At 53.4% G+C, this 20,165-nt stretch overlaps 3 protein-coding genes across 11 annotated transcripts; 1 reads left to right on the top strand and 2 right to left on the bottom strand.

Annotated features, from left to right (window-relative positions):
- The first annotated feature begins 107 nt into the window (after positions 1-107).
- Positions 108-4,341, top strand: MPI (mannose phosphate isomerase). Of its 3 annotated transcripts, XM_072869484.1 has the most exons (8): positions 112-401; positions 853-980; positions 1,338-1,538; positions 1,622-1,763; positions 1,931-2,113; positions 2,241-2,414; positions 2,559-2,767; positions 3,234-4,341. In XM_072869484.1, exons 1-8 carry the CDS (start codon positions 386-388, stop codon positions 3,450-3,452), a joined length of 1,272 nt encoding a protein of 423 aa, XP_072725585.1. In that variant the 5' UTR covers positions 112-385; the 3' UTR covers positions 3,453-4,341. The 3 variants fall into 3 exon arrangements, with proteins under 3 accessions (XP_072725586.1, XP_072725587.1, XP_072725585.1); XM_072869485.1 differs by lacking the exon at positions 2,241-2,414 and having other exon boundaries at positions 108-401; XM_072869486.1 differs by lacking the exon at positions 1,931-2,113 and having other exon boundaries at positions 109-401.
- An 86-nt stretch (positions 4,342-4,427) lies between these two features.
- FAM219B (family with sequence similarity 219 member B) lies at positions 4,428-8,922 on the bottom strand. 7 transcript variants are annotated; one of them, XM_072869489.1, is made up of 6 exons: positions 8,842-8,922; positions 7,386-7,467; positions 7,007-7,097; positions 6,515-6,595; positions 6,179-6,227; positions 4,428-5,642 (listed from the first exon to the last, which is right to left on the bottom strand). In XM_072869489.1, exons 1-6 carry the CDS (start codon positions 8,917-8,919, stop codon positions 5,484-5,486), a joined length of 540 nt encoding a protein of 179 aa, XP_072725590.1. In that variant the 5' UTR covers positions 8,920-8,922; the 3' UTR covers positions 4,428-5,483. The 7 variants fall into 7 exon arrangements, with proteins under 7 accessions (XP_072725590.1, XP_072725592.1, XP_072725591.1 ...); XM_072869491.1 differs by having other exon boundaries at positions 4,428-5,639; XM_072869490.1 differs by having other exon boundaries at positions 6,515-6,592.
- Positions 8,923-9,639: 717 nt separating this feature from the next.
- On the bottom strand, positions 9,640-18,002 carry COX5A (cytochrome c oxidase subunit 5A). Its single transcript, XM_072871175.1, has 5 exons — positions 17,770-18,002; positions 13,857-13,973; positions 12,639-12,760; positions 11,112-11,234; positions 9,640-9,809 (listed from the first exon to the last, which is right to left on the bottom strand). Exons 1-4 carry the CDS (start codon positions 17,849-17,851, stop codon positions 11,121-11,123), a joined length of 435 nt encoding a protein of 144 aa, XP_072727276.1. The 5' UTR covers positions 17,852-18,002; the 3' UTR covers positions 9,640-9,809; positions 11,112-11,120.
- Between the last annotated feature and the right edge of the window lie 2,163 nt (positions 18,003-20,165).

Raw genomic sequence — 20,165 nt, 5'->3', positions numbered from 1 at the left:
CTATAGCGGGGCCTATGGGGGGCGGAGGGGGCAGGGACTGCAGGGGGTGTCCCCGTATGGCCCACAGCCCGTCCCCAGTAGCACGTCCCCTGTAGAATACCCCCTATAGAATACCCCCTATAGAATATCCCCCATAGCGCCCCCTAGACCCCCCTAGAGCCCGCAGAGGTTCCCGCGGGCGGATAGTGCCGGTGCTCGGGCCGGGCGCCGCCGGCCGCGCAGCCCCATATGCGCTCCCCTATGGCCGCTATAGGGTGCGCGTAGGGCGCTGCTCCGCCCAGCCCGGCCGCGGGAGGCGGTGCCGCCGCCGGAGCCGCCGCCGCGGGACTACGGCTCCCGGCCTGCCCTGCCGTGCCGTGCCGTGCCGTGCCGTGCCCGCCGAGCCATGGCGGAGATCCGCGGTGAGCGGGGCCCGGAGGGCAGCGGGAGCCGCCCGGGGGAGGCGGCGGGGCGGGGAGCACCCGCGGGCGGGCAGGGCACCTCCCCGGGGGATGTGGGACCCGTGGGCCCGCAGGCTGTCCCCGGGGGGTAGGCACCCCCGTGGGGATGGGGACCCTGGGCTAGGCGGGCCACCCCCCGGGGACGCCCAGGGCGGTGGGGCCGGGGCACCGAGACTCCCGCCTGCAGCCGGGGACGGGGACCCCCAAGGGGATGGTTTAAAACTGCCCCCCCCGATACACCCTCCCTCCCACAGCCCTCGGTCCCCGCCCTGCCCTGGCCCCCTCTCACCCCGCACCGGAGGGCCTGGGGCTGCCCGGCTCACGGCCCCACCGCCGGGGTGCCTGGGAGGGTTTTGGGGGGCAGAGGGTTATTTCTGCCCCCCACCCCGACATTATGGCTTCCCTCCCGCAGTGTTCCCCCTCTCCTGCGCCGTGCAGAGCTACTCCTGGGGGAAGGTGGGGCTGGAGAGCGAGGTGGCCAAGCTGCTGGCCAGCAGTGACCCCCTGGTCCAGATCCAGCCCGACCAGCCCTACGCGGAGGTGAGTGCCCGGCCGTGCATCCATATATCCGTCCTGGCTGTGTGTCGATCCCATCCGTGTGTCCATCCAATCCATGTGTCCATCCCAACCGGCTGTGGCTCTCGCCATCCCAGGTCTGGCTGGCTCGGGGAGGGATGCAGCCCCCTGCCCATCCCTGGTCTCCTATAGCCCCGGGGGGCTGCAGGGCTGCCTGGGGAGGAGGAGAGGAGAAGAGGAGAAGCCTGGCATGACTCAGCCCCCGAGGGAGTTGCCTTGGCCACATCAATCACCTCCAGGGCCAAACAGCCTCGAGAAAAGCCCAAGTCATCCCGTTGGCTGCCCAGCTCAGGGGTCCGTCTGTCTGTCTGTCTCCCGCAGCTCTGGATGGGCGCGCACCCCCGGGGTGATGCCATCATCCGGGATAACCGCATCCCCCAAAAGACCCTGGGCCAGTGGATCGCCGACAACCCCGCCTGCTTGGGGGCAAAAGTGAAGGACACCTTCCAGGGTTGCCTGCCCTTCCTCTTCAAGGTGCTGTCGGTCAACACCGCCCTCTCCATCCAGGCGCACCCCAACAAGGTAGGGAGAACCCCAGGGGGGCAGCCCCGGCCAGATCCCGTGCCCCTGGGGAGCTCACCCAGCTCTTCTGCCCCCCTCTCCAGGAGCTAGCGGCGAAGCTGCACGCCCAGTTCCCCGAGCACTACCCCGATGCCAACCACAAGCCCGAGATGGCCATCGCTCTCACCCCCTTCGAGGGCTTGTGCGGCTTTCGGCCGGTGGAGGAGATAGTCTCCTTCCTCCAGGGTAAGGATGGCGAGGGAGGGTGGTCGCGAGGTTGGACCCCGATGCCACCTTCCCTCCCTGCGGTGGGTGCGGGGTAGGGACAGTGGCTGTGATACCTTGGGTTGGGGGTGCTGGGCTCCCCTGTGGTGGCGGCCACCGGGGATGACTTGGGCTGGCCACCCTGGCAGCTGTCCCCGAGCTGCGGGCGCTGATTGGGGAGGTGGCGGCGGAGCAGCTGGAACGCAGTGGGAGCGATGACCCCCGTGGCGTCTCGGCTGCCCTCCGCGTCTGCTTCACCCGCCTGATGAAGAGCGAGAAGAAGTTCTTTGTCGACCAGCTGAACATGCTGGTGAAAAGGATCTCCCAGGAAGGTGGGTTCTCTCTGTCCACCGCGGCCCCCCAGAATGCTTTTGGGGGGGCTGTGTTTAGGGGAGGGAATGGGGCACCCCCCCCCCCCAGCTCCCTCCCCAGTGTTGCGCCTGGTCTCTGCCCATGCAGTGGCAGAAGGGAAGGACACGTCGGGGAGCAATGGGGACCTGCTGCTGCGGCTGCACTCCCAGTACCCAGGGGACATTGGCTGCTTCACCATTTATTTCCTCAACCTGGTGAGGCTGGAGCCAGGGGAGGCCATGTTCCTGGGAGCCAATGAGCCCCACGCCTACCTGCACGGAGGTGAGCATTGCTGTGGGCTTTCCTCACCCAGGACCTCGCAGGGACTGTCCCCCCGGGTGGCCGCGGTCTCCTGCATAAGATTGGAACCCCCCAGGACGTGCGGGAGGGCTGGGGTGGGCTGACAGTGCTGTCTTGTCCCTGCAGACTGCGTGGAGTGCATGGCGTGCTCGGATAACACAGTGCGCGCCGGGCTCACCCCCAAATTCATCGATGTCCTCACCTTGTGTGAGATGCTCAACTACACACCGGCGCCCAGCAGCTCCAAGATCTTCCCGGCTGCGCAGAGCCAGCTCGACCCCAGCGTCTACCTCTACGACCCACCCGTGCCAGACTTTGCCATCATGAGGATAGAGGTGAGCGGCAATGGGTCCACTTTGGGGATGCAGGGGGACACCAGCTTTCCCCCATCTTGGCTGTGCTCTTGGTAGGACATCTTGGTGTTGGCTGGGGTTTTCTTGGCATGGGTTTGCTCGCCCTTGTGGCTACTGCTCCAGGCAGGATGGAGGGATGCTTGGGGCTGCTGGTGTCACCCCTGGGCAGCACTGCAGGCTCCTCTCCCTCCCCTGTTCCCCCTGCCCAGAGCTCACTCATCTTCTCCAGCAGCTCCAGGCAGAGGAGGACCAGGAAGAGGTCTTGGGAGTGCAGCTTGGGTGTCCTCAGCTAAGCTGAGGTCCTTGAGTTTGGGCTGCTGCAGGCACAGGGTGGCTTGGGCACAGCAAAGGCTGCAGCAGGGTGGGAATGGGGATGACCCCATTCCAGCTCTCCAAAGAGAAGAAAATCTGCAGGAGACTCAAGCCACAGTGACCCTTTCCATTGCAGATCCCCCCCTCCATCAAGCTGTACCTCATCTCTGCCGTGGACTCTGCCAGCATCTTGCTGGTGATCCAAGGGACAGCCATGGGCACCTCCACAGCTGCAGCCTCCGAAATGACTCTGCGTCGTGGCTCCGTGCTCTTCATCTCTGCCAACGAGAGCATCTCCCTCCACCTCTCCTCGCCGGACGGCATGCTGCTCTTCCGAGCCTGCTGCCTCCTCTGAGTGGGACCCGGACACCTTCCCCCATCACTCCACATTCGAGTAGATAGATAGAAACTGGCCTGGGCAAAGTCGTCTCGCTTGGAAGCTTCCCCTCCATCTATTAAACCCCCAAAACAGCAATTCCACGAATAGACTCCTTGGATGTGGCGTGGAGCAGAGCAGGCAGAGGAAGAGCATCTCACCTCGAAGCTCGTTAGCCATGTCCCCATGACATCATGCCCTCTGGGTGCTGCTAATACCATACAGCAACTCCTTTTATTATTTTTTCCCCCCCTTCCTTCTCACCAAGAAGCAGCAGGGAGGCCTGAGCTCTGCACCCTGGGTCTCAAGCATCTCTGCCTGACTTCTAAGAGCTGCTGCTCCCCCCTGCGAATGTGATGCTGAGGCTTTCTGCTGCTCCTGGGTGCTTGGTAGGCTCTTCCCGAGCCTGGCCGATGGCAGGCAGCCCTCTGAGCCATGTCACCCCTTCCCCAGCTGTAAAAGGGGGCTGCCTGGGGGAGGTGATGGAGCTGGAGAGCCTCCGGTGCTGTGAATAAAGTGGTGACTTTGTTCTCAGCACGGGGCAGCGTGGTGTAGGGAGCAGAAGGAGGATGGGGAGAAGCCGTGGTGTTTGCAGGGCTTGGGGACTGGCGATGGAGGCTGGGGGCGGCTCTGGCATCCCCTTGGTGCCAGCTGCGGCCTTCCCTACATCGCCCTGTGTCAGCATCAGCCCGGGCAACGTGGCAGCTCCGCAGGAAAATGGGACAATTGGGTAAAACATGACGAGGGAAACTGGATCGCTCTGAAAATGCACCAGGGTCAGTGAAGGAGCCCTCCTGAGTGGGGCTGCTGGGGGGAACGGGGCTCAGCCCCCCGCCACAGCACCAACACACCCTCCAAGTAATGAGATCCAGTTTATTGAGTGCTCCCTTTAGCAAGGAAAATACAAAAAAAAACCCCTAAAACAAAACAGTTCAAGTCTCTAGACACGAAATATCTAAATAAGGTTTCTTTATAAGAAGCTGATTGTCCTCTATGTAGTAGAGCAGGACCATGATTTAAGGCAGCTTTTAAGGTTCACAGCAGGTAGACTCCCCAGCCACCACAAATCTGCACCCAAAAGGAGCTGTGCAGAGCTGGCATGGGGGGGTCTCAGCTGCCCCTCACCTCCATCAAAGCAGCTTTGGGGAGAACTGGAACAAGCCATTAGCTCCAAACCCAGAACTTAACAGATCCCTCGAGAGGCAGAAAGCGGGGAGGTCCCAGCCCGAGCGGTAGATACTGGTGGACAGAACAAATGCAGACACTGCAGGCTCAGCAGCCTGCCCCAGTCCGCTCCGTTGGGTTCCCCCCATCTTCTCTTCTCCATCGGAGCTGCAGTCTTTGGTTCAGATCAGTCCAGGCTTTGGGAGGAGGGAACCTGGCAGCAATTCATTGCAAGCAGCACGAGATAGGTAAATGAAGCAGCTCTCTGCTAGCTGACCCCAACCTCACTGCCTTGGCCTCGGCCTGCCAGGGAGGAGGGGTGACTAAAGCAAAAATAAATAGGAAAATGTCTCGGGGCTGCCCAGCCCGGCCCCACACCACGGGAGTTTGACCCCACCATCAACCACCTCTTCATTAGGGAGGGCTGGGGAGGGCAACCCGTGTCCAGGGCCAGGTCCTAATCTTCAACGTGGCCAATTAAAGGAGGAAAAGGGGAGGTCAGGCAAACCGAAGAGCATTTGCTGCTGCACCTCCCAATTCCTTCCCTTTATACCCCCATGGAGGTGCCTGGGCTCTGCCTCTCCTCCCTTCCCACCCCAGCCAGGCAACAGGTCCCATCCAGGCCACCTAAACATCACCGTGCCACCTCTCCCTGATATTGCTGCATGTAAGGAAAAGTCCTTTGGGGCTGGTTGGCTGCTGCTGCTCACCACAAGCAGCATCACAGCATCATTCAGTCCTTGTGTCACCATCCCAGCATGGGACACGGACACCAACAGCCATCCCACAGGACAAAGAAAGTGCTGGCTTTTGACCTGTTCTTGCACGGCCCTGGCCGAGCAGCGTCTACTGGATGACACAGGACAGATTTTCTCCGAAACAACAGGGGCAAGAAGAGGAGGCGATGGGTTTTGGGGGGATGAGATCCAGGTCTTCGTCATCGGGGACCTCGTCGAGATGGTACCCATCTTGCAGCAGCTGCCGGCTGAGGTCCTGGTTCACCTGCTGGGAGGGGAACAAAGGAGGCAGAGCTGGTTAAAATTAGTCCCAGTTTGGCTAAAATCTAGGTCCCAGGGCTTGCAAAGTGTAGGGCTGTGAGCAAGAAGGGATCGCATCCTCCCTCCAGTGCCTTTGCATGGGGAGAAGCAGCACAACCAGAGCAGAGAAGACAAAAGCAAAAGACCAAAGAGCTTTTCCTGGGCTGCAGCACCCCAACACACACCCCATGCACCCCAAAACACCCCGTGGGCTGTAACACCCTTGTATGATGGAGCTCTTCAGCTGCCCCGCTGCAGGGTCTGGGGGTAGACGATGCTTTAGGTGCAAAGGGTGAAGCAGTGACAGCCAGCTGGGGCTTGCAAAAGGGAGATTTATGTATGGCTTCAATGTATCGGGCAGCAGAGGCAGCAGTTTGCAAAGCAGAGCTCTGAGGGATGGACACATGCCATAGTGTGATGCTTCATTTCAGCCCCTATACAGACCCTGAGGTGCTACGGGAGCGAGGGAACCCGCGGGGACCGCACCATCAGGGTCAAACTTGCCTCGGCGGAGGAGTAGCCCGAGGAACATCTGGATCCCAGCTCCCCGTCACTAAGAGAAGAAGGAAATGATCAGAGCCAGCTGGGAAGCAGTGTTTTTGCTTGGGATACAGACAAGGGAATCTCGGTGGGGGGAAAAAGGGAGCCGGCAGCATAACCCCAAGGGATTTGTTGAATTTGTTAAATTTGGGACAACAGGAGTGTTTTGCTGCTGAGAAGTGCCCAGTGCAATTAGGGATGCACTACAAGTGACAAGGAAAATCAATCCCAAAAAAAAAGCCAGCTCTGAGCCTGCAACACCCCCCACCCAAAATCCTGGGATATTCACCCAGTCCCCACCTGTCCGAATCGAGGGAAACCAGGTTTTCATCCGCCATCTGGCTGAGTGCCGTGTAGCCCTTGTTAAACTTCACTGACCTGCTGGAAAGCAGAGGAACGAGCCCATAAGACATTTTGATGTGGAAATGCAGCCACAGAGCTGACGGACTGAGGAGCCAGGGCAGGAATCCCAGTCCTGAATGTCCCTTCCCACCCAGACATTGTCCAGGACCACCATCAGCTAAGAATAAACTCCATCTAAGCTCTAGGCTACCCGATTAAATCTGTAACACCAAACCATGCCCAAAACAAAGAGAAGGAGGAGCATGGCCCCTGCTACAGCAACTCCTAACTTTTGCAGGAAAAGTGCTATCTTTTATTATATCGGATGCTTGCTGGCCACAACAGAGCCAGCAGACTAAAGTCCCAAACTCATTTTTTAATCTCCAAGTTTCCCAGTCTCCTCAAGGAATGTGAAAAATACAACTCAGGAAAATTAAAACGGGATCAGACCTTTTAGCCGCCGGCTTCGGCTGGTGCGGTGTGGGTCCCCCCAGCAGCCCCTGCCTTCGCAGCGCTGCCTTTGCCAGCTCACGTTGCCTCTCTGAAAGCCAAGCACAGGGGCAGAGCTAAAAATACCCAAGCACTCCCCAAGAATCTTTTTTGGGGGGAGGGGGCGGGGCGGGCATTGCAGGTGGGTCCTAGGGAGAGCATGGGAGCATCGCAGTGCTTTTCCATAGGCAGCACCTAGGGGTTTTTATGGTGTATTTTTTTACAGTTTTATCCCACCAAGTAATAGGAAGGCTTTTGGTCGCTCCTGCCCTGGGCAAGAGGCGCAGATGACTCCCCGAATCCCGGCAGAGGCCCTGGGACAACACCGAGCATCACTTACGGAGCTTGGCGTGAATGGAGGGAGGCTTGCTCATGATGTACGGTCCCCTTTTCTCCACCGCATCCGTCGGCTTGTTCAGCCTCTTGTTTTCAGCCCAAATCAGGTAAAAAAAGGGAAAGAAGCAAATTTAGTAGCATCTCTCTAAGGGGATGAAGTAAACCAGAGTCATCTCAGAGTATCTGGTCATTCTTGGGATCTCAACATCAGCGGGGAAATCTGCCACCACGTCTGCTGGGGAGAGCTGGGAGGGGACAGATCCTCCTCCCCAGTCCTGTGCTGCGGCCGGAGGAGGAAGAGGAAAAGGAATAAGCACATCTATTAGCAGATGAAGGGATTATTTGGGAATGGCAATGCTAAATTAAAAGCGCACATGGCAACCGGCATTTTATTTGCAAGTCTAACTCCAATAATACTCAGGACATGATGCGATAGAGGAGATTTAACTAGCAGGTTCATCAAATAAAATATAAAGATACTTTAATTTCCACGCAGGTTTTGAGCCTTTCAAGCTTCTCCCCATGCAGTAATAAAACTACATCATTAAAACGAAAGCAGTGTCATATAATCAGGTCTGAGAGTCAGGGCTTTAAGGAAAAGCCTCCCCCATCTGTAAGGCATTTATTGCCAAGGAGAGCCAGCACTGCTAAATGACAACAGGCAGAAAAAAAGTTCTACAAATATAATAACTAATAAAGAAAATGGAGGAACAGTCAGAAAATGAGCAGAGAATCGGTGCAGGAGGGACGGGGGCTTAGAGGAAACAGTTAACGAAGAAACAACGCAGAGGACCTGGGGTGGTGATCGGACAGCACAACCAGGATTAGCCTCAGTGCCTTAAACCGGAATTAGCAGGGCAGAGCCTTACACGCGGGAATAACTCCATGCGCAGGGAGCTGGGGCCACCCGAGCCAGCGGGGTTAACTGGGCAGGCAGCAAACTTCTGCCCGCACCCCGTATCCCTCCCTATGTGCTACACCTCTCTGTACGTGCTATACCCCTCCGTACGTGCTATACCCCTCCCTGCACAGCCCCCTGCAACGCTCCGCTTTTACACTGCCCCTACCCTACACTCTGCCTCCACGCGTATACCCCCTCACAGCCAAATGCACACACTCTACCCCTATATTGCTCCTCTGTGCATATGCCCCAGCCATATACTGCCCCATGCACACACCCCAGCCCTATACCCATGACGCACATATCCCATACTGCCCCCTATGCATATACCCCAGCCCTATACCACCCCGATGCACGTACTCCATACTGCCCCATACCACCCCCCCCATGCACATACATACCCTACACTGCCCCACACCACCCCCCATGCATATACCCCATACTGCCCCCCACGCACATACCCCAGCCCTACACCCGCCATGCACATACCCTATACTGCCCGACGCGCATACCGCAGCCCTATACCCCCATGCACACACTCCCCCAGCCCCGCACGTACCCCCGGTCCCCGCCGCCCGCCGGGTCTGCTCGCAGCGGGAGCGACACCAGAGCCGGCTCCGCCGCCGCCCGTCGCCATGGCCGCCCGCCGCCCCGCCCCCGCGCCGCCCGCCAATGGCAGCTCGCGGCGGCGGCGCCCAGCCAATGGGAGGCGGGGAGGTGGTGCGGGTCTCCGCCACGCATGCGCAGGGCGCCCCCCGGGCACGGGGACAGACACCGGGACATCCCGCCGCGCACGGCCCCTGCCGTGACCCCGCTGTGCAACGGGGAACCGCTTCCCTGCCCGAATTCATGTTTTTCCTGAAAAATTCCCCTTTTCTGGGAGAAAAAAAAAATATAAAATAAAGGAGTGTTGCTTTTTCCCCTTTTTTTTGGTGAAAACCCTGCCCGCGCAGGAGCAACATCTCTCCCGGCACAGACTGCTAGCCCTGCGCAGGCACGGCAGGCAGAGCGTGCCCCTGGCGAACAGGAGCCTCCCACCCACGCCGGAGGCTCCGCCAGGCCCCGACCTCATCGCAGGGAAAGGAGTCCTCCGAGGGCAGGGGGAGTTTCGCAAGTCCTCGTTCTCCTCCTCCCCAAAGCCGCGCGTACGAGGGGTCACCGTGCCCTCCAGGCAGGTCCTCACCTTCCCCTTCCCGAAGGTGGAGCTAGGTGCTCGGGCGAGGCCAGGGACACACGCTTTGCCAAGCAAATAAGGATTTATAAGCTCTTACACGTACTCTCCTGGGAGAGCACATCTACCATTTGTTTCTTTCTCTTCCCCGTAAAAGCGAAAATAAATAATCACACAAGCCACCGCTACCACAGCAGTCAAACCAGTTTTTCCTTTATTAGGTCCAACTTCACATCACATACATTGTGACTCAATAAAGGAAGAAGTTATTTCAAATAAGGTAATATTTTAACATTTGTGTCTCCAGGCGACTGTGTACAATCAGGTAGCATCCGTAAAATGCTCAAGTAATGCACCTGGAACAGAAAAGAACAGAAAAGCCATTAAAGCAGCAGCCCGTTATCTCCACAAAGTTTCCATGGGGTCTCAAATATGTTATTTTCATTGCTTGCTTTTACACTCAAAGCCCCATTTAACCACAGACAGCTTCCAAATGCAATTACTGCATTCCCAACTTCATATCCCAGGGCAAGAAGAAGGGCAGGGACTTAAAGATCCGGAATTAAGTACTATTTGCAGTCTGACACCTGATAGCTCTATTCTAAGCATAATATTAAAAAAAGGCCAGAATATGACACCGGCCATCTCCTGAAGGAACTGAGTTAAGAGACTGCCTTTACATAACTTCACTTCCACGAGGACTTTCATTTAGGGCTTCATTTTAGTCTGGGATTATAGCATGTCAGGTCTTGCCTATACCTAACGACAGATCCTTGTTAACTAGAGAAGCTGCTGCTTAGTAACACCACCTTCATATACTGCAGTTCATACAAGAGCCTGGTATATATGATGTGGATCTAAATGTGTTATAGTTGTTTTCAAGTGTAGAAAGTACTTAGAAGTTCAGCTCTAAAAAGGCAGTAAAACAAGTGGCTTTCCGAGACTTGAGGCCACTGCAGTCAGGATGAAATACTACATGCACGGCTCCTGAAATTATCTACTGAGGCTCATGAGTGTTCTGTGCACAGAGCAGTTAAGCTGTGGCTATGCTACAGCTGATCTGTTTATTCTGTAAGCAAGGGGCCCTCCAAATTAGTGTTTAATTACAGAAAAAGATGCTATTTTAAGTGTAACATGAAGAAACTTCAGTGTTGCTGGGCGACTACCATCAGGGGCCCATTTTCTAGCATAAGCTAATAATTAGTGTCTCCCAGTTTTCTAAACTGGCTACACTGTGACAATACAATGAAAGTTTGTGCATTTCCAGAGGAAATGATCCTGCCATTTGCTAAAAATGCTCCTGTGGGAAAAGCTGACGAGGAGCAAAGGTCGACATGCTGCCAACAAGGTGCTACAATACCCATTGCCTCGACAACTGCTACCCAGAAATTTCTGGGAGGTTGGGTATAGTTGCCAACCACCCCATCCCTTCTCAAGCAACTGCACTGTTCTTTTTTTAAGCCTTCTTTGAAAAGGGTTACTACCTTTTCTAGGAGACTTGTAGTTATAGAGATATTTGGAGAATCACGTTACAAGCCTGAACTTCACAGCCTTTCACAGACCCATGAAGGCAAGGAAGAGGACTCTGTCTTCGCCAGGAGAGTTTTAGGGTACAGGAGTCCCATGCCAAGAGTCTCAGCAGTGACTGCATCCCTTACCGCTAAGGTTTATGCTTTGTCCAGGCCCAGTTCCTCTGGAGTGGAGATTCCCAGTTCACTCAAAGTTGGTCTAAGTTCCTGGATAACGTAAGGATAGATTTCCTTGTGAGGTCCTGCCTTGTCCTAAATGAAAAAGAATGACATTATTTCAACAGCAAGCTGCTGTCAAGGTCCACCGTACACCAGCCAGGTTTGCAATCAAGATGTGTGTTCACAAACGGTCTCTGGCCTGATCCACCTACTGCTCATGAGGGTGGATCATGCGGGACAGGAGAGCACGGCCCAGCTTTACCTGTGCATCAAGTAAACAAGACTTGCATATAGCTATACTGGAAAGTCCTCCCACCAATCAACCATGGCTGAAAAGCACCCCAGAATAATGCTGAACTCCCCTTTTGGGGGATTTGCAGATTATTCTTAACACTTGACACCCTTCCCTCACTTAACACCAGGCTGATGTGACCTGTGACGTGTGTCACACCACACAAAACCAGAGGCCAAGCCAAGCTCCTTGAACAAGGCATGCTTTGCAAGCCAGCCTGAAGACCGCTTACACCTTAGGAAATGCAATGAAAATAACATCCAATCAGTAAAACGGGAAAAATGAAATCAGCTTTTGGGCAGACCTGGGAGAAAGTTTAACTTGCTTGGAAATCAGGGGAAAAACATCACCCCTTGACTAATATTTAGGTGGAGCTCCAGGAAGAGCATATACTTGTCCCCAGGTTCTGATAAACTGAATTGTCCCCTAGATGGTGGGGACAAAAGGACAGGAAAAAAAAGAAAAAGAGATAAGGAAAACATATGAAGATTCTTCCATTGGTCTTACGTCTCTAAAACCACTGAGAGAGTTTCAGTTCTACAGAAGAATGCAGAAAGCAGAAATGGCAAACTGAGAAGCAACTGATTGTGGAGTAGAGTTTGAAGCAAGTGGATTTAACAGCTAGCAGCAAAGACCTCCAACGTCAGTCCTCCCCAGTTGTGGCAAAAAACAGTTGCAAGAGCATAGCTGCTGGCTTCTACGACTGAAATAAAAGAACTCCTGCCTCCATCCCCACCCATTTTAACTCCCTGTTAAGTGAAGGCTGGACTCAGGTTTCAAGATGCTGGTTTATGTTGTTTTTCAAGCCTATGCAGCTTCCTGAGTTACTACTCCCAGCCAGATCAGTATTCAGTACTTTAAGAAGCCAGTAAGCTGCCGTTGCTTGAGATATTTCTAGTAATGCTTATTAAAAAAAAAAGGGAAGAAAAATCCTTAAAGACTTTCCCGCCAGAGTCAGCATCAGGAAAGGAAAATATGGAAGTAAGAATGTTATACTTGTGAAGCCATGCTGTTGAGCACTCTTACCTCAAAACAATTATTTCAAGCCACGGAGCACGTGCTCATAATGAAGCTATTGATTCTGGCAGCAGGAAATAGTGGTTTCCCCTTGCACCACTAACACTAAGCCAAGAAAAACTCTTCCGCTGCTGGGCTCTCAGCAGTGTGAATGCAGCAGGTACACCCTAGGCTGCCATTCCACTCACCTTTACAACTTCTAAGATACGGACAGCACTGGCAAAGTCATTTAACCGTCTGCATGCCCTCAGAGCTGCATCGATGATTTTTGGTTCCGGAACCAGGTCATAACCCACAAGCGTGTTTATGCCTGTGAATATAAAAAAACACCAGGAGGAACTTGGCATCAGCTCATTATGCTATCAAAAGGAACCTGCTGAGCATTATTTTGCTCCACCTCATGAAAGGATTAAGCATTAACACACATCACCAGTCGCCATTAGAAGCTAATTACAATTTTCACTGCTATTTGGGGGGGACATCCACAGAGCCAAGGGTTTTCTTTTGCTCTTCTCCCTCTCACTGTTGCTCACTACTGTAGATTAAGATTTTAAGTGGATTTCATTAAATCCCAGTGGGCCAGTTTCATGCACGTTCCCAAAAGGAGTTATTGTCTGTACCATGGCACATCAGTTACGGAATCATTAAGAAATCCAAATGACTTCACTCCTACAGGTGTAATGAAACTAGAACTCAAGCTGCTGTCTATTCCCTTCCTCTCCTTTCCAAAGGAAGAGGCCAACACCTAGTCGTCCAGGTGATGCTGGAATGATCCCTCTGTCTGTTATGCAAACACATTTATAAGCTCTAATTGGGGTAGTTTAATAGGAACTGGCAACTCCACAGAAAATAACAACTGAAGACAACCAGACAGTCTACAGTGAGTTATGGCCAAGCCATTAAGTCAAAGTCCAAAGAAAAACGTGTGTGGTTATTCACTAAGCAACAGTTGAGCTCAAATACACTTTCCTCAGAACAAACATTTCTCTCCCTCCCATCCAGGTGTTAAAACACATATTCTGGGGCACTAAAATTTACAAAGCCTCCCACTGCCTTGTGCCTCCACTCTCCCTCATTCTGCATGCTGTGGTTCCTTCCAACCCACTTGTTGGGTTGGTGAGGTGCCATCACCTGCTGCGATAGGCTCAGAGCTGAGCAAACAGCAGCACAGCAACCACAGGCGCACGCAGAGCAGCCAGATGACTCAGAACAGATAAAGAAAGGCTCACATAGTGCCTTGTCCCAGCTGGCTATTTACAGGATTGCTTTCCTACACCAAACTCCCAGTTTTCACCATTTCTGCTCTCTAACAGCAAAGTAAAAATAAGTTGTTATTTCTGGTCCCAAAACTATTACAAAGCAGTTACATTTACTCCATGTTACTCTTCCCTTTTCATTCAACATACCTTTCCTGAGCTCCCAGGCGTCAATATCTGGCTTGTTGAAATACGTCACCCAGCGAGCATCAAATTCTTCATCTGATTCTTGTGACCCATGAGAGTAGCAGCGGGCATGCAGTACAGCTGAATGCAGAAAGAAAGGAAGAGGCTTTGAGCAAACAGAAAATAAGTGTACTTTAGTCCTGATCAAGAGACCAAAAGCCATAAAATATGTATTTCACTCACTACAGTCAATCCAGATCAGTCCTCAGCCTGGATAAGCACTGGATTAATATAGCTTATTAAATACCTGTTGTTTGTGTTGAGGCAATGTGTGCATTTTCTGTTTCACATCAGAATTCCAAAGTGTTCCCAGATCCAGTAATCCCAGCAGGATTACTTAAGAGAGATGAGGAAATGCAAGAGAGAAACAATTCTGTATAACCAGTCCTAAAGAGACGTTTTTCTGTGAGCCCTGTTTCCATAAGATACAGGAATTTTCCCTCTTCCAAGAGGCAAGCAAGCCAGAGAAACCTAACATACACGTGCTTCATTAACAGACACTCTAAGTAGCACAATTGTTCTGTTCCCCACATTCGACCCTTCTCAAAACCACAGGACTGTCCATGCAGTGAATTTAGCTACGTGAATCAGTTTTTCAGTGGCATTCCTTCCGGAAATAAACCCTTATATCCTATTAGTTATACCATTATCCACTTAAGATGAATACGCTGGTTTATTCTGGAGTAACTTCCCGCTGTAGACAACTCCTGAAATTGCTCCATAACCAATTTTGTAATCCAGGAAAAGCAGATTTCCCAACCAACAGACTCACTATGATGGGTGACTCAACAGCAACGAGCTGCAGGTCTTTGATTCCACCACAAGTTCAGAGCTGATGAAGGCCTGTTTCAAAGTGGTTTTAGGAATCTGCGCAAAATGACCTGAGCCCAATTACAAAGAACACAAGGGACAAGAGCTATTACAGGCTACTGAAGAGTTGAAGGAGAAAACAAAATTACTGCTGTCTCTGTGACTATCCAAGATAAAACTCCTGGATCTCAAGGTTGTAATAGCATTAATATTTAATAATTAATAAAGCACAAAAGTGGATTGTACTCCAATGGGCAAATAAGGTTGATATGATTATAATCTTATTTCTTCCCTCAACACGACTCCATCACAGATTGCTTTTTTGCTGGTCTGGTTTTTAATCTGCAACAGTTGGAAGAGTTTTCCAAAAGGAGCTAAAATCTAGGCTACAGCCAGCTCCACCCACATCGGAGCTGTACTGGGTCCTCCCTGCAAAGTCCAAGCACTCTGAAAGCTGCCTTACCAGCAGAACACAGCCTGGCTAGAGACTGCTTCCTTTTCCCTGCTGGTAATTTCACTCCACTAATATTTGCAGAGAGGTCATACACCAGATATGACCTTGCCAGTTCGAAGTTCTGCTTCAGAGGAAGTCAGATATAGCTAGTCACTTTTTCTTTCTTAACCTAGCATGAACCACTCATGCTGACCAACTACAAAGTTTTGTTTAAAAGAAATCCCCAAACCACGCATTTTGCATTCTGTGCACAAGATATTGGACTGGGTTGCATTTTTGCATCCCCTTCCCAGATATATTTTTCTAGTTTGAAGAGCACAGTGAGTAGCACGCTGCAAAGCAGCATCCTAATTCTACATAAAATATAATGGAACAAACCACAACAATTTCAAGGAATATCTTTAATTGCACTAAATGACAGCCCAATCAGAACACTATCCAGATTTTTAACAAAATTTAAGGTGGTCCAACGTTTCAGTTGCAATTCTGGTGTATGCAATACTTCTCAAACCATGAAAATGTTTTAATTTGTTTTATCTACATAATTAGGTAAGGGAAAAGTAAATGATAGGCCAAGATGGAATTATAATGTTCTTTTGCTGTTCTGTAGGAAGATTCCCTATCCCTCCCCTCCCCCAGCTCCAAAACAGATCTTTGACCCTGCTTTCTCCAATAAATCGCACGCACAGCTGAACTCAGAGCAAGAGCACTCCTCTGTAAGTGCTCCAGTGCCCCAGGCAGGGACTGGGAGCACACTGCTGAAAAGCCCTCAGATGCTGGTTGCTTGGGGGAGAAAACTTTTTTCCTAAACAGAAAGCAAATCCCACAGAGAAACAGCAAATCTCAGTTTGAGAAAAGCCTAGATTGAAGTTCTCAAATGCCATCTTTACGTTGAAAAACTAAAGTTTCTTTCCACTGAGCACTCAACCAAACCATTCCCTTTAGTCTTAAACAAGGGAACAACTTGGTTAGACTAAAAGGATCCTGAAGAAAAACAAAAAAGACGACAAGAATTTGAACTCTGGATTTCCAAGACGCATTTTTCAATTGCTGCTATATTTCTTTACCACCCTTTGTATTCCATACTAACATTTACATCTATATACAGGACCAGAATATGCTGGAGACCAGACCCCGTGAGCCAGCCTGGCAAAGCAGAAGTGCCGCAGGAGCCAACCGAGTGCCCCGCATTTCACATGGGGTCCATCAAGGTCACTGTCACACATGCGATGCATGTGTAACAGTCAAACCATGCCAGCGCATCCGTGAGGAGATTCCCAACTCAAGGAAGAGGCAAAGGACACCTATGTTTGCAGAGGCACATTTTCAAGAGAACTTAGCAAGCTTCACGAGTCCGAGAAGCCTAAAATCATCTAATATTACACAAACATGTGTTAAATCTTCCCTGAGTGCCAGAATTTGTCAGCTTTCCCTGTTAACCAGCACAGAAGAAAAACATGCACCAAGAAGAGCATTAATCTACTGAAAAAGGCCAGACTGGCAACGGCAAGCCCAGGTGTGCATGTGCATTACATATGGAACATTTTGCAGCACTGCATAATGTAAACCTAAACCCACAGCAAGAACAGCAGAGCACAGGCTCGTGAGATGAACCCAGATCTGCCGAAACACAACCCCCCGAGGCCACCAGCAACAGTGAATTGGGTCAGAAGTGTTAAGCGGGGCGTTTGTAATACAAGACCTTGGAAAAGAAGAACATGGAGGCTGCTCGTAAGCAAGGGCTACGAGCAGCTGGGGTTCAGCAGGAGTACAAAGGCACTGCAAGCAAGGAATTTTCATGGATTTTTTAAAAAATTGGTTTTTAAAAAGTATGCAAGAAATCCCTGCATGCAAACAGAACGACCACCACTTATTACTTTGCATTTTCAAAAAATGCAGCAATCCACTCCCTACGGCAACTGTTTAATTCATATGTGCTACAGGAGAGGCTCACACAGGTCTCAGTGTTGTAAACGTGATCACTCTCTGTTAATAAGCTATTTAACTGAGATGCACGGACACTGTTTTCTCTGCAGTCTTGGTATTTTAGCTCTGGTTCCCCGCTCAGCATTCACACCCCACCGCCTGTGGCTGCTTTTCTTCCTCTTCCTATTAATTACGGCGTTAATAAGGAAAGCGAGAGGAGACCAGGAGCGGAGCATGGCTGGCCCGTCCCCATCGCCCCCGGGGCCAGGGGGAGGCCCGGTGCCCCCCGGGGCTGGGGCTGAGCTGCCCGGCCACGGAGGTCACCGCCGACCTCCGTCAATGTCACCTTCGAGAGAGGCCCAGGGAGGACGCCGCCGGCTCCCCGCTACAGCCCCCAGGAAGGGGTCCGGCGCCCCCCAGGAGGCGGCGTGGCCGGTGACGGCGAGGGGTCACCGGGGGCGGCGGGAGCGGGGCAGCGGCCGGGCCCGGCAGAGGCGGCGCGCACTAGGCCGCAGGCGCGGCCTGCCCTCGAGTGACGCCGGCGGGTCATTACAAGGACACGGCGCCACCGGCTAGGCCCCGCCGCCTCCCACCCGCCGAGGCCGGGCCCCTCGGGGCCGAGCCGAACCAGGGTGGGGTCGGGGCAGGCGGCGGCGGCGGGCGGGGAGGACGCGGGCAGCCGCTCACCTGCAGGGCCGGCAGGCCGGCGGACGGCGGCGCGGAGGCCAGAGACGGCGCAGCGGCGGAGGAGCGCGGCGGCGGCCAGCATGGCGGCGGGGAGGCAGCACCGGGCAGCGGGGGCGCGCGCCGCTCGCTCCTGGCACCGGACCGCGCGCGCTGCGGGCAGGGAGGGAGGGAGGAGGCGGCGGCAGCGGCTACGGCGGCTTCGCGGGGACACACCGCGCCGCCGCGTGACGGCGGGAAGGCTGCAGGAGGCGGAGCTTAGCGCGTCGCCCGCGGGGCGGTGCTGGCCGCCATTTTGTGGCGGGGTCGGGGGCGGGTGGTGGTCTGCTGTCGGCCTCTCCCGCCTCATAAAAGGCCGTAGCGGCGGCTCGTGTGGTGTTGTGGGCTTTGGGTCTGTGGTGCTGTGCTGCTGCCTGTGTGTGGCGGCCTGGTAGCCCCGTTAACTGAGCTTGTGCAGGCACGGCCCCAAGGTGGACTCTTGTGCGCATCCCCTCATGGACTGGGGCTACAAGGGAAGTGAGGAGGCCCTTCCCTATCCCTACTTGTGATCGCTGTTTGCCACCAACTCTGGCAAGGGGAAGTTGCCTGAATTCTTCCCAGCGAGTGAGGGGAAAGGGGGACCCAGCCTGACTCTGGCTGCAGGATCCGGCAGCTCTCCAAGGCTTTCTGCGGCTCTGCCCCGGTGGCCACCTGGCAAGGCAGCTTCTGTCACATCCTTGTCCCCATACCTCATGGACCCTGACCACAGGGTGCTGCCTTCAGCCTCCAATGCCCCGTGTGCCAGCAGGAGGGCAGCGCCGACCCAGCCACCAGCTCTCGGGCCACCACAAGGGACACTGCTGGGCTCACAAAGTGACCCCGAAGATTGTTCCTCGCAGGCACCTGGGGCTGTGCCTCAGCAATGCAGCACACGATCATCGTGATAATTTTGCTCACCATGTCCACTTAGGACCCTGTGGAGCCAGATGCCATCATGCTATTTTAAATGCTTCATATTTTGGGTTACAGTCTTTTTTTTTTTTAACCATTTTCTCATGCAGGAAATCCTTGGTCCACAGCCAACAAAGTGAGGAGTGCAAAATCCCCAGGCTCCTGTTGCCTCCAAGATTGGAAATTGCCTGCATATAAAATAAATTAAAAATAATTTTGCACATTAACAAAATAATAAAGAGAAAGGAGTGATCTTTTTTTCCTCTCTTTCTCCTTGCTGGGAGCAATGTGAGATGGCAACAGTGAGGCAGGGTTGGGGAGGTGAAGGGCTGTTAGTTCTCAGCTGTGTGGCTGTGACAGTCTTAAGGCTCCGATCAGACCATTTACAGAGGGTTTTATTTATTAGCATGATTTTTAGTACATTTGCGGTAGGAGCCCATACGCGGTGCTCCCCTTGCGTGCAGGGCAGAGGGTTGAACCTGAATGGTGTTTGCACCGGAGAGAGGAGGCTGGCAAGAGCGATCACTCTTGGGTGGAATGGAGCCTAAAGCTTTCCCAGCCACAAACTCACAAAAATAATCGTTAAAAAAAAAAACCCAATTGGACATTAATATTCAACTACACGGTGGCAGATAAGTGAAGTGAATCAATCTGTGGCAGGGCAGATAAGCGTGAGCCTCCCGGCCCGGAGGAACAGCTGCCTGCTGAGGGAGATAACAAGGTCATCGCCAAACAAAACAGCCCCCTGCTTCCTCCTCCTCCTCCTCGCTCCCCTTGTCTCCTTTCATTCCCGCTCCCAGCCAAGCAAAGCGCTTGCCAAGCAAGCCCTTGACAAAAGAGGGGATGCTCGCTGCCCCCGGAGAGCGGGAGCAAGGCAGGGAGATAACGCAGCTGCAGCCGGAGCATCCCTCCCGGATGGCTCTTGGGAAGGGTATGCTCATTAATACGGATTTAATTCATCCTGCGGTGCCCCTGGGGGCTGCCTGGGCTGGGTCAAGGGGATCCAGGTGGATCGGAGCTTGCTTGGCTTCCCATAACCTGTCCCCTGCCTTCCCCGCATTGCCCCGGTCCCCGCTGTGCCAGCCAGCAGGGCTGGCACGGGGGCTTTGCCAGGCTCTGCCGTGCTGGCGGGGGCCAGGCTGCTGCCAGGGCATGTAGGAGAAACTGGTCCCGATCCCATCCCCCATTGGGACAGGATTTGTCCGGGATCCCCTTGTCCTGGCTCAGCGGCAGTGACAGTCCCACCCTCGCTGTGCCACGGTCAGCAACCAAGATGATCCCCCCATTTTCCCATAGACATATTTCAACTATTTCTAAAGAGCTTTTATTTTCCATTCGTTCTCTTTTACCCCATGAAAGAAGCAGGGATTTTGCTCTGAAGGGCTTTCCCAGGGAGCCAGCCCTCAGCGAGGGCTCTGCAGCCAAGCCCACAACCCCAAAACCTCCCCGTCCTGCACTGGGCACTGCCT

This window comes from Ciconia boyciana, chromosome 8 (assembly GCF_034638445.1).
Source record: "Ciconia boyciana chromosome 8, ASM3463844v1, whole genome shotgun sequence".
NCBI classification, from domain to species: domain Eukaryota; kingdom Metazoa; phylum Chordata; class Aves; order Ciconiiformes; family Ciconiidae; genus Ciconia; species Ciconia boyciana.
Note: the sequence above shows the minus strand (reverse complement) of the source record. Positions and strands in the feature narration are given on the sequence as shown.

Coding starts and splice junctions, on each gene's coding strand:
- MPI (XM_072869484.1), top strand. Junction 981..1,337: donor CCGACCAGCCCTACGCGGAG/GTGAGTGCCCGG, acceptor TGTCTCCCGCAG/CTCTGGATGGGCGCGCACCC. Junction 2,768..3,233: donor TTGCCATCATGAGGATAGAG/GTGAGCGGCAAT, acceptor TTTCCATTGCAG/ATCCCCCCCTCCATCAAGCT.
- FAM219B (XM_072869489.1), bottom strand. CDS start 8,919: ATGGCGACGGGCGGCGGCGGAGCCGGCTCTGGTGTCGCTCCCGCTGCG. Junction 6,596..7,006: donor CCGAAGCCGGCGGCTAAAAG/GTCTGATCCCGT, acceptor TCTGCTTTCCAG/CAGGTCAGTGAAGTTTAACA. Junction 5,643..6,178: donor CGGGCTACTCCTCCGCCGAG/GCAAGTTTGACC, acceptor TTCCCCTCCCAG/CAGGTGAACCAGGACCTCAG.
- COX5A (XM_072871175.1), bottom strand. CDS start 17,851: ATGCTGGCCGCCGCCGCGCTCCTCCGCCGCTGCGCCGTCTCTGGCCTC. Junction 13,974..17,769: donor CCGGCCTGCCGGCCCTGCAG/GTGAGCGGCTGC, acceptor TTCTGCATTCAG/CTGTACTGCATGCCCGCTGC. Junction 12,761..13,856: donor CGCCTGGGAGCTCAGGAAAG/GTATGTTGAATG, acceptor TTATATTCACAG/GCATAAACACGCTTGTGGGT.